The 16,997-nt window shown below is 40.3% G+C and overlaps 3 protein-coding genes across 4 annotated transcripts in view; 1 reads left to right on the top strand and 2 right to left on the bottom strand.

The window, feature by feature from the left end:
- Window positions 1-1,500, top strand: part of piezo2a (piezo-type mechanosensitive ion channel component 2a) — a 222,325-nt gene extending 220,825 nt beyond the window's left edge. For both annotated transcript variants that reach the window (XM_077224971.1, XM_077224970.1), the window contains exon 53: window positions 807-1,500. In XM_077224971.1, the coding sequence (XP_077081086.1) occupies window positions 807-1,059 (253 nt within the window). In that variant the 3' untranslated portion in view covers window positions 1,060-1,500. The remainder of the gene's footprint in view (window positions 1-806) is intronic.
- An 80-nt stretch (window positions 1,501-1,580) lies between these two features.
- On the bottom strand, window positions 1,581-14,260 carry napga (N-ethylmaleimide-sensitive factor attachment protein, gamma a). Its single transcript, XM_077225008.1, has 11 exons — window positions 13,878-14,260; window positions 13,551-13,618; window positions 13,373-13,457; window positions 13,208-13,225; window positions 12,309-12,339; window positions 10,112-10,221; window positions 9,957-10,023; window positions 9,806-9,876; window positions 8,759-8,837; window positions 8,207-8,416; window positions 1,581-2,335 (listed from the first exon to the last, which is right to left on the bottom strand). The coding sequence occupies exons 1-11, from the start codon at window positions 13,928-13,930 to the stop codon at window positions 2,204-2,206; spliced, it is 924 nt and encodes a 307-aa protein (XP_077081123.1). The 5' UTR covers window positions 13,931-14,260; the 3' UTR covers window positions 1,581-2,203.
- A 1,264-nt stretch (window positions 14,261-15,524) lies between these two features.
- Window positions 15,525-16,997, bottom strand: part of cdk13 (cyclin dependent kinase 13) — a 32,075-nt gene continuing 30,602 nt past the window's right edge. The window contains exon 15 of the mRNA XM_077224973.1: window positions 15,525-16,777. Coding sequence (XP_077081088.1) covers window positions 16,344-16,777 — 434 coding nt within the window. The 3' untranslated portion in view covers window positions 15,525-16,343. The remainder of the gene's footprint in view (window positions 16,778-16,997) is intronic.

Below are 16,997 nucleotides of genomic sequence, written 5' to 3'. Positions count from 1 at the left end.
ATTGTGAAAGAAAGCATCATTTTGCTCAACGATCACAGAATTATTTCACTAACATTGCATTACATGACTGTTAGTTCTGCACTTTTTGCTGTTCAATTCCAAATTATGCAGGATTGTGATATTTTTTGTAGATTTTTTTAAATTTAGCTTATTTCGTGTTTTGCTCAACGATCGCAGACTTATTTCATTAATGTATAAATAACTAACATTCAGCATTTTTAGTGATTATTTTGTGGTTAAAATATCGAATTATGCAGAATCATGAAAAAAATCATAATTTGCTCAACGATCAGTTCTTTCACTAACGTGTCAATAGCTATTAGTACTACTTTTTGCAATTATTTTGCAGTTAAATGCCGAATTATGCAGGATTGCAAAAAAACTTAATTTTCTTGATTTTGCGTCATTTAAAGATGGCAGAATTATTGAATTAACGTGTCAATAACTTAGTACTGCGCTGTTTACAATTATTTTGTGGCTGAATGGTGGATTATGCATGATCACAACAAAAAGCTAAATTTTCTTTATTTGATCTGATCCATAATTGCAGAATTATCTCACTAGCGTGTTAACAACTAATACTGCACTTTTTGCTATTATTCCGTGGTTAAATTGTGAATTATACAAGATTGATGAAAATAGTGCGTTAAGTCTGATCGTTGAACACGACGCGGAACCATCAAAAAACAAACACTTTTTGAGATTATTTTGCAGTAAAGTCCCGAATGATGCAGTAACTGTGAGAAGGTGTGCAGTTTTTCTGTGATTGTTAGCTGGTTAAAGTAACCCGTGCTCGTGTCCTGCAGGATCATGGGCCTCTACGCATCGGTGGTGCTGGTGATCGGGAAGTTCGTTCGTGAGTTCTTCAGTGGTATCTCTCACTCCATCATGTTCGAAGAGCTCCCGTGTGTGGACCGGATCCTCAAGCTCTGCACCGACATCTTCCTGGTGCGAGAGACGGGCGAGCTGGAGCTCGAGGAGGACCTGTACGCCAAACTCATCTTCCTCTACCGCTCCCCCGAGACCATGATCAAGTGGACCAGGGAGAAGACCAAATGAGTCCACCTCATCGAGACTGGGAGAAACGAAAGACTCGCGTACAACAGTGTGAGGCCTAAACAAGAGGTTGCTTACAACAGTGTGACCCACAGGTGTAAGAGTCCTGGTGGAGATTCAGACATTGAGAAACTGCCAGAAACACGCAACCAATGGGATCAGGATCGAGGTTTTAATGCGCTCTAGCGCCACCTGTCTGTTAGGAGTCTGGATAATCGTGCGCTGTGCAATACACTGTCCTGGCGGCTGACTGTAAACTTGAACAAAGAAAGGAGATTGAAAGACACTAGGCACTTTTTCTTCCGAGAAAACGACCCAGAAGTGCTCGGGTTCTCGATCGCTGGGCTTGAATGGAGGACTGACGTTCTCAGGAACAGGGCGAGCTCTACTTTACTGGCTCTGTGCTGTGATTGTGGATCAGGATGATAAAACACAGTCTGGAAACCTGTTTGCCTATGGTTTTTTCTTGCAGTTTCACCATTTTGTACAAGTCTACAATAGTCACCGAAAAAGCATCTAAAATATGCAAAAACAATCATTTTTATTTATTCATTGGTATTCTGAAACCATGCAATCACACTAAACATAATTTAGGTCCTCATTAATAACAGAAATTGTTCCCGGCATTTTCAAATCACATCAACTAAAACAAAAACTAAGATACGGTTTCGTATGTTCAGATTATCTTAAGGTTTTCATGCATCCTCTTTAATGTTCTGGTGACGTTTCATATACAAAGAATTAATTGAGTTAATGTTTTTTTGTAAGGCAGGCACTGTTATTTAATATTCATATGATAGTGTATATAATTGAACACAATGAGCTGCCGTAGTCCAGCACTACCCATGATGCAGTTTTGAATAATACTGAACATCAGATTCACTCATTTTACAGTAAAGGCTGTTCTCTCAGGTTTGGGTTTGCCTTTAAAATCCATAAAGTTACATTAAAATTATATTCTGTAATAGAGTTCAGGCAAACCCAAACCTAATGTTCATTTTAACCCAAGTTCAAAGGCAGACCTGGATAAACACATGCTTGTGAGGAGTTGTTGAGTGGCTTTTCTGAGCGCATCTTAAAACACAAATGGCTCCAGTACAGGAGTATAATATAATAGATGGTCATGCGTGCGTGTGTGTGTGTGTGTTCAACACAGTCCTCCAGCGTACTCGTCCTCGTCCTCCTGCGGCTGCGCGGCTCCAGCGTCTCCGCTAGCGCTAGCGGCGGCTTTCTTCTTCCCTCCTCCGGGCACCTGCAGGCTGAGGGCGAGCTTGGCGTACTGTGGGACAGGTGAGGACACACACACATCAGTGTCAGTGTGGAGACGAGACACACACATCAGTGTGGAGACACACACACACACATCAGTGTGGAGACACACACACACACATCAGTGTGGAGACATCACTGGGTCATTATTAGAGATGCACAATTAATTGCGCTGTGATTATTTTATGCGCAGTTTGTCAGTGCAGCGGCTGATCTGTATTAAATGCTCCAACTGAACACCAGAGAGCGTCTTTTGCACACACACACACACACACACATCCAACTGAACACCAGAGGGCGTCTCTTGCACACACACACACACACACATCCAACTGAACACCAGAGAGCGTCTTTTGCACACACACATCCAACTGAACACCAGAGGGCGTCTCTTGCACACACACACACACATCCAACTGAACACCAGAGGGCGTCTTTCTCACACACACACATCCAACTGAACACCAGAGGGCGTCTCTTGCACACACACACACACATCCAACTGAACACCAGAGAGCGTCTTTTGCACACACACATCCAACTGAACACCAGAGGGCGTCTTTCTCACACACACACATCCAACTGAACACCAGAGGGCGTCTTTCTCACACACACACATCCAACTGAACACTGGAGGGCGCCTCTTGCGCACACACACACACACACACACACACACACACACACACATCCAACTGAACACCAGAGGGCGTCTCTTGCACACACACGCACACACATCCAACTGAACACCAGAGGGCGTCTTTCTCACACACACACATCCAACTGAACACCGGAGGGCATCTCTTGCACACACACACACACACACACATCCAACTGAACACCAGAGGGCGTCTTTCTCACACACACACATCCAACTGAACACCGGAGGGCGTCTCTTGCACACACACACACACACACACACATCCAACTGAACACCAGAGGGCGTCTCTTGCACACACACACACACACACATCCAACTGAACACCAGAGGGCGTCTCTTGCACACACACACACACACACACACCCAACTGAACACCAGAGGGCGTCTCTTGCACACACACACACACACACACATCCAACTGAACACCAGAGGGCGTCTCTTGCACACACACACACACACACACATCCAACTGAACACCAGAGGGCGTCTCTTGCACACACACACACACACACACACCCAACTGAACACCAGAGGGCGTCTCTTGCACACACACACACACACACACACACATCCAACTGAACACCAGAGGGCGTCTCTTGCACACACACACACACACATCCAACTGAACACCAGAGGGCGTCTCTTGCACACACACACACACACACACACACACACACACACACACACACACACACACACACACACACACATCCAACTGAACACCAGAGGGCGTCTCTTGCACACACACACACACACACATCCAACTGAACACCGGAGGGCGTCTCTTGCACACACACACACACACACATCCAAGTGAACACCAGAGGGCGTCTCTCACTCACACACACACACACATCCAACTGAACACCAGAGGGCGTCTCTTACAGACGGACACACACACACACATCCAACTGAAGACCAGAGGGCGTCTCTCACTCACACACACATCCAACTGAACACCAGAGGGCGTCTCTCACTCACACACACATCCAACTGAACACCAGAGGGCGTCTCTCACTCACACACACATCCAACTGAACACCAGAGGGCGTCTCTCACTCACACACACATCCAACTGAACACCAGAGGGCGTCTCTTACACACACACACACACACACACACACATCCAACTGAACACCAGAGGGCGTCTCTCACTCACACACACATCCAACTGAACACCAGAGGGCGTCTCTCACTCACACACACATCCAACTGAACACCAGAGGGCGTCTCTTACACACACACACACACACACACACACATCCAACTGAACACCAGAGGGTGTCTCACTCACTCACTCACACACACACACACACACACACACACACACACACACACACACACACACACACACACACACACACACACACACACACACACACACACACACACACACACACACACACCACATATCCATCTGTAATGCTTCTCATGTCTGGAAAGATGTTTGACGGGTGTACAGAGCCGCGCTTCACTGACGAGCTGCGCATTACAAATAAATCACAGCCTTCGCCATTTCAAAATCAGGATTAAACCGATTTAATTGCGATTACATGGAAATTACGATTAATGGTGCAGCAGTGACATCATGAGCTCATTAACATATACAGGCCTGCAACACCTGCTTAACACTCAGCATGGCTCGACCTGCCCTGACGATGACTGACACACACCAGGATGTTAAAGACGTCATTTACATGTTTTAAAGATACAGTAGACAACAAATACGACCTTGACTAACACTATAAGAGGGGAATAAAACACAGAAGGGTCTTTTGCCTCGTCCAAATACACACACTTGTGTTCTTGGCCACTTGAGAGCGCATGCACACGACAGAAAGAAAGTGCGCAAGACTGTGTCTGTGCCCTTAATGCACACTATCTCCAATACCATATCCCATCATGCATTGTGTTCGGAAACTCACGTGCAACCGAAATCGCGAGATGTCGAGGAAGACATTCCACTGTAATTTAAATTAATTAAATATATAATTTGATAGTAAAAAAAAAAATTTGTTGCACATTTTATTGGTTCAAAGATGAGTGTAAGATGTGTGTAAGCCTATTTTGTACAACATTTGCAACTGTTGCAAACATGTAGAAGTTTATTTTGAAATGCAAGTGTTTACAGAGCTTTTATTTATTATATTTTCAATACTTTGTAAGACTATAAGTGTGACCCATCAAGTAATCAAAAGTTCGACACACACTTGCAGTCTTTACGCCTGCTTGCCACGCATTTCCTCTATTCGGCCCAAGTGTTCAAGAACACAAGTGTGTGTATTTGGACGAGGCATTTCTCTACACTACTATATTATGCAGATGTTTTGTTATTGATTTCATACCTGCCACAATCCTGGAAGTGTGAATCAAACAAATAAGAGACCGTGAGAAGATTAGAAACTGTCCGAGACATGAACACTGACCCTGAAGAAACTAACTAACGGCTATTTCGCTCTGACAGACAGCCAAGGTACAAGACATATGATTAATAATAATAATAAAGTATAATATCCGTGGTTTATGTGCTTTTTTCAATTAAAATAAAGTTTCTACATGTTTTTTCATGAACTGGTCAGTTTTGAGATTTTGCTTCCATCTTCCTTCTGACTAGTGGAAAGAAAACATAATATATACATTTAAGTGTTTAAAAGTTTGGAAACATGTCTATTTTTAATGTTTAGAAGTCTCTTCTGCTCATCAAAACTGCATTTATTTGATCTAAAATACAGGAAAAAAACAGTAAAACTGAAATAATTCAATGTAAATCAGCTGTTTTCTAGGTGAATATATAGTAAAGTGTAATTTATTCCTGTGATCAAAGCTGAATTTTCAGCATCATTACTCCAGTCTTCAGTGTCACATGATCCTTCAGAAATCAGTATAATATGATGATCTGATGATCAAGAAACATTTATGATTATTATCTCAGTTGGAAACAGTTGTGCTATTTAAGTGCAATATTAATCTTTACCATCACATTTTATCAATTTGCACATCCTTTCTGAATAAAAGTATTAATTTATCTCAAAAAAAATAAATAAAAAAAATTACTGACCCCAAACTTTTAAACGGTAGTATATATTGTTACAAAAGATTTCTATTTTAAATAATTGCTGTTCTTTTTTAAAACTTTTTATTCATCAAAGAATCCTGAAACAGAAGCACAGGTTAAAAAAAACTGTTCTCAACATTGATGATAATCATAAATGTTTCTTGAGCATTAATTAACTACATGTGTTTACTATAGAGTGACGGTTTGGGGTTACACTTTATTTTAAGGTGTCACTGTAACAGTGTAATTATATATTTAAGTACTGAGGAATAATAATTAACTACATGTACTTTACTATGGTGTTACGGTTACGTTTAGGGTTAGTTACTTGTAATTGTGTAAATACTTTACTGTTATTACTATAGTAAGTACATGTAGTAGTGTGTAATTGTCACCTTTGAATAAAGTGTTACCAAAATACACTATTCTTTGTCCTCTACTGATGAAAAGTGACACAAATACACACACACACACAGATGTTGTGTGAGACTCACGTCGTTGTGTGTATGTCCATGTATCTGAGCAGGGGTGAGGTACACACACACACACACACACACACACATACACACACACACTAACACAGATGTCGAGTGTGAGACTCACGTCGTTGTCCATGTATCTGAGCAGGGGTGAGGTACACACACACACACACACACACACACCCACACACACACACAGATGTTGTGTGAGACTCATGTCGTTGTCCATGTATCTGAGCAGGGGTGAGATGTACACACACACACACACACACACACACACACACACAGATGTTGTGTGAGACTCAAGTTGTTGTCCATGTATCTGAGCAGGGGTGAGGTACACACACACACACACACACACACACACAGATGTCGAGTGTGAGACTCACGTCATTGTCCATGTATCTGAGCAGGGGTGAGGTACACACACACACACACACACACACACACACACACAGATGTCGAGTGTGAGACTCAAGTTGTTGTCCATGTATCTGAGCAGGGGTGAGGTACACACACACACACACACACACACACACACACACACACACACACACACATACACACATACACACAGATGTTGTGTGAGACTCATGTCGTTGTCCATGTATCTGAGCAGGGGTGAGGTGTACACACACACACACACACACAGATGTCGAGTGTGAGACTCAAGTTGTTGTCCATGTATCTGAGCAGGGGTGAGGTACACACACACACACACACACACACACACACACACACACACACACACACACACACACATACACACATACACACAGATGTTGTGTGAGACTCATGTCGTTGTCCATGTATCTGAGCAGGGGTGAGGTGTACACACACACACACACACACACACACACACACACACAGATGTCGAGTGTGAGACTCAAGTTGTTGTCCATGTATCTAAGCAGGGGTGAGGTACACACACACACACACACACACACACACACACACACACACACAGATGTCGAGTGTGAGACTCAAGTTGTTGTCCATGTATCTAAGCAGGGGTGAGGTACACACACACACACACACACACACACACACACACAGATGTCGAGTGTGAGACTCACGTCGTTGTCCATGTATCTGAGCAGGGGTGAGGTACACACACACACACACACACACACACACAGATGTCGAGTGTGAGACTCACGTCGTTGTCCATGTATCTGAGCAGGGGTGAGGTACACACACACACACACACAGATGTCGAGTGTGAGACTCACGTCGTTGTCCATGTATCTGAGCAGGGGTGAGGTACACACACACACACACACACACACAGATGTCGAGTGTGAGACTCACGTCGTTGTCCATGTATCTGAGCAGGGGTGAGGTACACACACACACACACACACACACAGATGTCGAGTGTGAGACTCACGTCGTTGTCCATGTATCTGAGCAGGGGTGAGGTACACACACACACACACACACACACACACACACACACACACACACACACACACACACACAGATGTCGAGTGTGAGACTCACGTCGTTGTCCATGTATCTGAGCAGGGGTGAGGTACACACACACACACACACACACACACACACACACACACACACACACAGATGTCGAGTGTGAGACTCACGTCGTTGTCCATGTATCTGAGCAGGGGTGAGGTACACACACACACACACACACACACACACACACATGTCGAGTGTGAGACTCACGTCGTTGTCCATGTATCTGAGCAGGGGTGAGGTACACACGCGGGTCACCTGATCTTCATCTTGCTCGTCGTAACCCTGCAGGAGTTGCTCCATGGCGATGCAGTCTTCGCTCCCACTGAACCCTGGGATACTGTAGCTCTCGCGCACACAGCGGTCCGCCGCCACATAGTCCGCGCGGTGCAGGTGCACCAGCACTTGTGCCACGGTTTTCTGTCACACACACACACACACACACACACACGATCACTCACTGCAATGCATCAGTGTTTCCCTAGTGTTGTGGAGCGTGACGGACACGTGCTGGAACATCTTTAGCAATCAAAAAGCATGTCTAATTAATTGAAACCATAAATCTATGAATTTTTTTTTTTTTTTTCACAAATTTAGTGTTGTTGTTTCTGGTAATCAAATGAAGACATAAAACATTAATGTAATTTATTTTATTCATATGAAATTAAACATCCTTTTTGTCTGCACAAAGAGCTTTACTGTTAAAATTAAAACAAAAATTGTGATTATTCCTTACAAAGTGATATATGAAGACTGACGCACCTTAAAACAGGTTGGATAATTTTCTATTTCTTTATACATGTTCTTCTCCTTCTGCAGTGACACAGCAGCTTCATCAAACCTGTGATCAGCATCATTAATCTTGCATTACATTAATACGCTACACAATACAAAATAGCAACCAAAAAAAAACTCTTTTATTTTCATTATTTAATAAATGTTACGGTTTATTGCCATTTTTAAAGGTGCATTGTTTAATATTTAGGAGGATCTGTTGACAGAAATGCAATATATATACATAACTATGTTTTCAGTGGTGTATAAAGACCTTAGACAATGAAGCGTTATGTTATTATTACTCTTGACACTTCGTCACTATGTTGTTCTTCTTGAAGCTGTCGAAGTCAGCAAATAAAACACTCACATAATGATGAACAAGTCACAATAATATATCGTTTTACTGAATAATCTAAATATAATTTCTTAAATTATCTTTGTGAAGAAACCCTTATTGCTGCACTGGCTACTCTCTGCTGTCTCAGACAACGACATCACTTCCTGTCGCCCAGTAACTTTTGTTGGCTGCAATTCACAAACTCACCACTAGATGGCGCTAAACATCACACACTGCACCTTTAATATTTATATTTCACCAAGAAACTGGAGTAGAAACCATTTTGTTATTAAAAAGTTTATATAGAAACGGCCTTATATGCAATTTAAATGTTTAGTTTACAAGTTGAGTGTTGATTATTAATAAGTTTGATTAATTACTTGATTATAACTTTTTCCCAGTTTTTGGCCCATCACTAATAATCACAAAACTTTAACATCAGTTATCATGAACTAATAATGAGAAGAACTTCTACAGCATTTATTAACCTTAGTTTAATAAAACATTTCAGTTGTATGAGCTCATATCAGTGATGCACTGTATATAATGTATATTATAAATTATATTATTTATTATATTAATGTATATTATATAAACATTTGACAACATGAAGATGAATGTTCATCTAACTTGAACATAGATAATAAACGCTGTAAAGATATATTTAATAAATGCATTAATAAGTGAGATCTTACTTCTGTTGTCTGACCAGAAGTCGTGACGCTTTGCCAATGAGCTCCACAGCCTGTCTCAGCCGCTCCTCGTTCTACAACACACACGACAGGCCGTGTTAGTGTGCAGTTGTGTGTAAGGAAGTGTGTGTTGTGTGTGTGTGTGTGACCTGACCTCGAACACTCCTGCCGCCTGCTGGTACAGGTGAACGGCTTTAGCCAGATCCAGAGGCTCGATCAACCTGTGAACAGCAGATTCAGAGTTAGAGCAACAGAGTACGAGAGTGTGTGTAGATGTGTGTGTGTAGATGCGCGAGTATGAACACACACTTCCCCGCTCGGTCCAGGGCCATGGCAGCGGTGTCAGGAGTGCCGTTCTCCACGTACATCATGCTGGCCTTCTCGATGAGCTCAATCGCTTCAGGTAACCTCTGCATGTCCTACACACACACACACACACACACACACACACACACACACACACACACACACACACACACACACACACACTGTTTAATAGGCAGTTCAGCCAGAAATTACAATTATGTCATAAAGTCAAACCAAACATTATTCCGACACCAGATATAATTGTTGATATTTGTTTACTAGTGTGTGCAGGACACTATAGTTCATTTATGTAGGTGAGGCAAAATAAAGTAAACTGTGACATATTATACACAAATATTATTCATACAGCGACTACCAGTAACATTTATACAGATGTGGGAGCAAAAATGATTGGGACACTTTGAGCTGATCATGTTTTTCTGAAGTGTTTTTTCTTTAATAACTAATGCAGCTTTTTACACCACAGACTGAACAACATGAAGCATTGCTTGGTAACTGGTTGAGCTAAACTGGTATTATCTAATTGTGTAGTTAAATTTAACAGCTGACAGATATTCAACAAAATTCATGTGTGAGAGTCTAACAGAAGGACGAACAAAACCAGTGAAATATCAACTGATTCTTCTCATATTTTATTACCATTAATAAACTATAGCGACTAAACTGTGATAAAGTGAGAAATATTGACGTGTCTGAGTAACGTTTGGTTTGACTGTATAGCAATGTTTATACCAGAGTGCAACTGGGCTTAAGAAAATAAATAAATGTTTGTATTGAACATTGATGGAGATCAATTATTTCGATCAATGATCACAGATTCTTGTGTGAATATAAATCATTAAAGTGGTTCGTTTAGTTTAAAATTATTATAAATCTATGAGGTGGTGAGTTTTTTTTTTTAAAGTTAATACTGTAATGTGCTATTTTTTGTTTATTTTGATAAATAAAAGGATTCCTTTTTGTTTAATACATATACTGTCATTAAAATATGTTCATTTTAAAAATACAGAAACAGAATTATTAAGATTATCCCATAAAAAAATGTATATAGCTTTACAGCAGTAACAAATAAATATGACGTTGTATTATATATGATTAATATCATATTTTTAAATATGGTGTCATTATAAATATGGTAATCATCTCAAAGATGAACATACAACTTAATATAATATATTTCCCATCTGACTCTAAACATGTCATGTCAACAAATGGAAAAGTCAGTCAGATGTTTATTATTATCATGTTAATCATTGTGTCTTTCACCCCAAATATCATACTTTTACATATTCATCCGTTATTGAAAAACTGTTGCGTTAATTAGCTTGAACAAAACTGAAAATCATTAACAAGACCTTTGTCTCAAAATAGATTTAGCGATTCTCATTTGCTACTTAAATCGACATTTTTTTAATTTAAAATGTAATTTTTTAAAAAACATTAAATATTAGATGTAATTATCCCAGAATCAACTTCGCGCTGCTGTCGACGATCACAAGGATCAGACGAATGTCCACTCGCATCTGCAAAAGCGGATGTCAAGAAAAGTGCTGAGCTAAATCTAGAGTTTTAAATGACAAAAGCCAATTTTTTTTATTTAGTTTATTTATATCAGGACAATGTGCGGTTACATTAAAAAGATGGCTGCAGCAGATTTAGCACTATGCTAATTCCCATCCGTAGTCCTACACAATTAAGATTACATGACAGAGATAAAATTGCATAACAAAGACATGTAATTAAACATTAATTTTTAAGTAATACTTGTTTAAAACAATCACTTTATCAAAGTTTGTGCTATTTTTTGTTTATTTTGATAAATAAAAGGATTCCTTTTTGTTTAATACATATACTGTCATTAAAATATGTTCATTTTAAAAATACAGAAACAGAATTATTTAAAAAAAAGTTAAGATTCTGAAAGCACTGAATGAGATCCAGTATATATATATATATATATATGAAAATGAATTTAATAAGAATATATCATCGGTTAACTGTACATTTAGTGAAACATATAAACAAGAGCTATAACTGACATTTAAGGCATTTCTCAATCATAAAATATCATGTATAATTCAACATATATTAAAAAACAAGGCGGCTTAAAAATTAATTAATTTTATATTATTATATTTTTCAGTAGAATAAATATTTAGTCAATAGCAAATGAACTGACCTTCAGCATCATTCCTGCTTGCTCAAAAGCCCTGCATACAGAAACATGTTCATAACAAGCAGAATATTAATAACAAGCACATTTAAAGCTGCAGTCCGTAGTGTTTCCTCTTCGTCGCCCTCTCTGTTCAAAATCTGCAACTGCGGTTATACGTGGAATTACGGTGTTTCGAGGAGAACGTGCGGCTGTCAGTCGGAGTGGAGACTGGCATTCGCAATCACAGATTATACGGTGGGAAATATGACCGACATAAGAAGATTCACCGGAAAACAACAAGTAACGTCCAGTTTTGTTCTGATCAACTAAAGGGAAAAAAACATTGCAGTAAATCACACTGATTAAATCTAACGATAGCTTAACATATCACGTCAAATGATTCTTTGTTCTCAAATTGTTAATGTTAACTACATCAGCATTGCGTGACTACATTTAATGCCCTTCCGATGGTATCCTTGTTTCCGCGTGGGCCGGTTACGGTCTCTTTCTTCTGTAGCCGATCCGAAGTCTTTTATATTTTACAGCGGCTGAATCTCCAGTTGGTGATCGTCGTTTGAACCTCTCTGGATCCGAATTTATCAAATTAATAAGTTTAACTATATCAAGTGCTGTGAGAAAAGGCTATAAATCTCCTCCTCAAACATCCTCACACTCGTATCTACTAGCCGAGACTCTTCTTTATGTGTTCAGATGTGCCGTAATGACACAAACACACGATAGAATATCCCACGTAAATCCAACAGTACCACTGGAGTTACAAACATTATCACAAGATTACCGTTTTGAGCCGAGCTACGGCAAGCAGAGACTTCTGAACACTGGCTGTTGATTTTTAACCCATAAAAGTTACGGACTGCAGCTTTAAAACAACAGATGTCTGTAATCATGAGGGATGTACTCACTTGGCAGCGTGAAAAAGCCTGAACAATGAGTCAAGGAGGAAGACGGTGGTGATTTTCAGATTTAAATACTGCCGGATGATGTTTGACAGGCTAATAAATCAATATATCAGCATATCAATATAACAGCAAGTCAAGCAGAAAGAACATCAACATGCTGAAGGATACGATCTGTGGTTGGTGTGAGCCTCGGCCTCCAGTAAATAAGCCTCTTTCGCCTGTTCCAGTTGTTTGGCATTTTTGAAGGCAACAGCTGGAGAGAAAGATCATCATCATCATCATCATCATCATCATCTTCAGAGACACCTGAGACCAGCAGTCCTTGTGTTTGTGTGTTTAATATCACCTGCTTTGGAATATTCTGATGCGGCACTGTCGTAATCGGGCTTCCACTTCATAAAGCTCGTCTTTAAACTGAATTTAATAAGAATAAATGATCAGTTATCTTTCAATACATTCTTCATTTAACTTCACTGACTAAAGCAAGTCAAACATGAAAACAAGGGCTGTTTAACTGTGACATTTAAGGCATTTCCCTATCATAAAATATCATGTATAATTGTACATTTGTATAAAGAGACTTTAGCCATCAGTTTGCAGTAAAATGAGACGTAATGTTCATTTAAAACCACTATAGTAAATATTCAAGTATTTCGCGACGGGCATTACTTACTATTTTTCAGCCTTGGCGATGTGTTCGTGAGCTTCATTGATTTTTTGCGCCATGGTGTACTAAATAAGCTTTTTACACATGAATGACTGATAATAATAAATAAAAGACTGTTTGTTGCAGCTCAAACCCTGTGTGTGCTGCTATCACCTGATGATGACAATGGCGTTTACTTCCGGGTAACTAAGAGCTCGACGTAATTATTTATTTTGTTTTAATTATTTTTAGTTTTTGGTTTATTTTATTGTTGTTTATATTATGTGCTGTATGTTTATTTTTCTGTATGATCCCGTTCTCAGCCATTAAAAAAATCTCGACGTAATAACGTCCGGCTGCAAATGTTGTTGTGATGCGTTTCACGGCACAGAAAGAGGAATCCTACATTAAAACGCATTTATATCGCAGGACTTTTTTGGTCTCGCAGGGGGTATTTGTAATAAAACTTCAAAAGATGATTGCCTGACATGTGGAAATTTTACCTAGCAATCTATAAAAAACGCTTTAAAAACCTTGCCAGCGATTGTGATACTCTGCCCATAGAAATATACACATAGATTGATCATTAGTTGCCGTTTCAAACGTAAGCCGTCCGCCATATTGGAGCGGTCAGTGAACATTCGACAGCGATTGACTGAGCGTCTGCAACCGTAGTTGGACTCTTGTATGAATAGAATATCTATATATTAAACAGACTTCAGCAGATGATCTTGCTAAACTAACACAATACAAGACGACGAGGGCGTCAGGTGACATTACAAAGTTACTATAGTAAAGGCAAAAACCATTCGTTACAACTGCCATAGTAACAAATGTAATATTGAATTAATATATTTAAAATACAAACCAACACATTCTCAGCTGTAAAAGGTTATTACATTTCTTAGGTAATTTAAATTTTGGCGGCTTTACAACCAGAAACTGCGTCATGATGTGGCATCATTGATTCTTCTGTGAGTGACAAGCCGACCGTTGCAAGATGGCGGGCGCACATCCGTGTCAGGATGAGGAATCTACGTATAAATATCTATGCCTCTGACTGGTCCAATGTGTTCAGTGTTGAGAAAAATCAGGTAACACGTAATAATAATAATGCTTGTACGTTCCGCTTCAGTCACGGGCTAGAAATACATTTATAATCGAATAATGACAATGATCAACGTCAACAGCAAATCGAATAAAACACGTGCAAAGTGAAAAATGAAAGTAAGAATTATTTCTCGGACCTGACAAGTCAATATTTAAACGCTAGTAGTGGAACTTTATTTTTGCCGTCCCCTGTTGGCTAAAAGAGGCATTACAAGCCACATTATAATCGTTATATGAACAATAAGCAGGAAGAATTTACATTAATATTTTGTCCAGTACAACTTGATAAAAATATAGAAAGCTCATCATCTGTGTTTAGGCAATCAAACACATTTCATGTACAATATTTAATGTCACGCCGTCTCAATTGTGCTCATATTCATTTTACCAACAAGTACTGGAAAACTAAATTTACAGTATGCTTCAATTGTTTTCACATTCATGTTCTTATGTCAGCTTAACTTAATTGCTGATGTTTTTGATGCATGTACACTTCCTATAAAAGACAGGCGGTTTACGTACATGTGCAAAAAGTAAACAAACAATTAAAAATACCAGAACATGTTACATCGTTGGCATTTCTTTAATAAACATTTGCCAAAGGGGGGAAAAACATCTTCATACAAAAAAAAAAGACATCGTTGCTAATCTCCTTGAAAATCATTTAAATGTCTCTTTAACTTTCAATTTTACAATGGCTATAGACAAGAGCTGGTGGGGAACCGGTGAGAAACACAGCTTTGATCCGTTCACTCGTTCAGTAGATACACCAGTTCAATCGAGGCCAATCACACACAAGTGCTACCAGTCATTCTGGAGTCTTTCTAAGGCCCTCCAGTGATTTTAACCTTGCGACAGAGCTCATAATCGTTGAATCATTAGGAAGGGGGAAAAAACGGACTTAAGAAGGGAAAGAAAAAAATAAAAGAAATTGAATTACATTACTGGTCATTTACATGTGCAGATACAGCACATTACTCCACGCTCGTTCCCACATACCTTTATTCAGCAGTGCAAAACGTTGTAATACTAGTCTGTCCTTACGCAATTAAAGGAGACGTTAAGGTACAGGTCATAAAAACACTTACCCTGGCACGGTAAATGCACTCACAAAAAAAAAGTACAATTTTAATTTAAAAGACAGCAGTAGAGAATAGATTACAAAAAAAAAAACAATTGGAGGGGGAAAAAAAACAGCTCTATGAAACGGTACGAGTGGGAAATGCAAAAAAATTCCCATCCCATCCCAAACAGTTCGTCCCTCCAGTTGTATAACCCCCGAATTATTCAGAAATCTCACGATCTGAGAGCGTTTAGTGCTGGTTTTCAGGGCTGTCTTTTAGTCTTCGACACGTATTCATCGTTTAGTTTATTAATCCCGGTTTAAAAAGGGAGTCCTCTTCCCCGAAGCGATGCGTTCACGTGAGGAACGAACCCGAGTGGAAGCGCCCCGGATTGGGACGGGGAAGTCCAGGCTTGGCCCGGTGGAGCCGGGGGCCCGGGGCCGACCACGTGGTGATTGTACTCGAAGCGATGGTCCTTGTCTCCGCTGAACACCCCGGTGTCGGGGCCGAGGGGAGGGCGGGGGTGCATCATGTGACCGAGGTAGCTGGCGTGAGGGAACGGAGGCGGGGGCCGGCTGAAGTCCGCGGGGCGGGGGGCGTCGGGGGGTGGGGGGCCCGGCTGGGGCTCGGGGGCCTGCCGGTAGTCCAGGTCTGCGCAGGGAGGCGGTTCTGGAGGTTCTGGCGGCCGCTGGTCCGGTGGGAGGATGGAGAGCGGCTCCTGAGGCCTGGAGGACGAGGCGCCCCCTTCAGACACTGCGGGAAACAACACTCACCTTTATTAATAAAGTGCTTTTTACAATACAGAGCGTTTCAAAGCAGCTTTACAGAGATAAGAGGAAAATAATGCAACAGAGTTTGTTTACAGAAGAAAATAGCGTCACAGTCCAGCTTAAGCCAGTCAGGGTTCGTAGTACAGATACTGTGAAGTGAAATTCCAGGACTTAAGCACTACTATTTTGTTTTTTTTAAAGGA

Source organism: Siphateles boraxobius, unplaced genomic scaffold (genome assembly GCF_051911475.1).
Source record: "Siphateles boraxobius isolate OS27281-9 unplaced genomic scaffold, OSU_SipBor_1 97, whole genome shotgun sequence".
Taxonomy (NCBI): domain Eukaryota; kingdom Metazoa; phylum Chordata; class Actinopteri; order Cypriniformes; family Leuciscidae; genus Siphateles; species Siphateles boraxobius.
The sequence above is the reverse complement of the archived record's forward strand: the minus strand, read 5'-3'. Positions and strand labels throughout refer to the sequence as shown.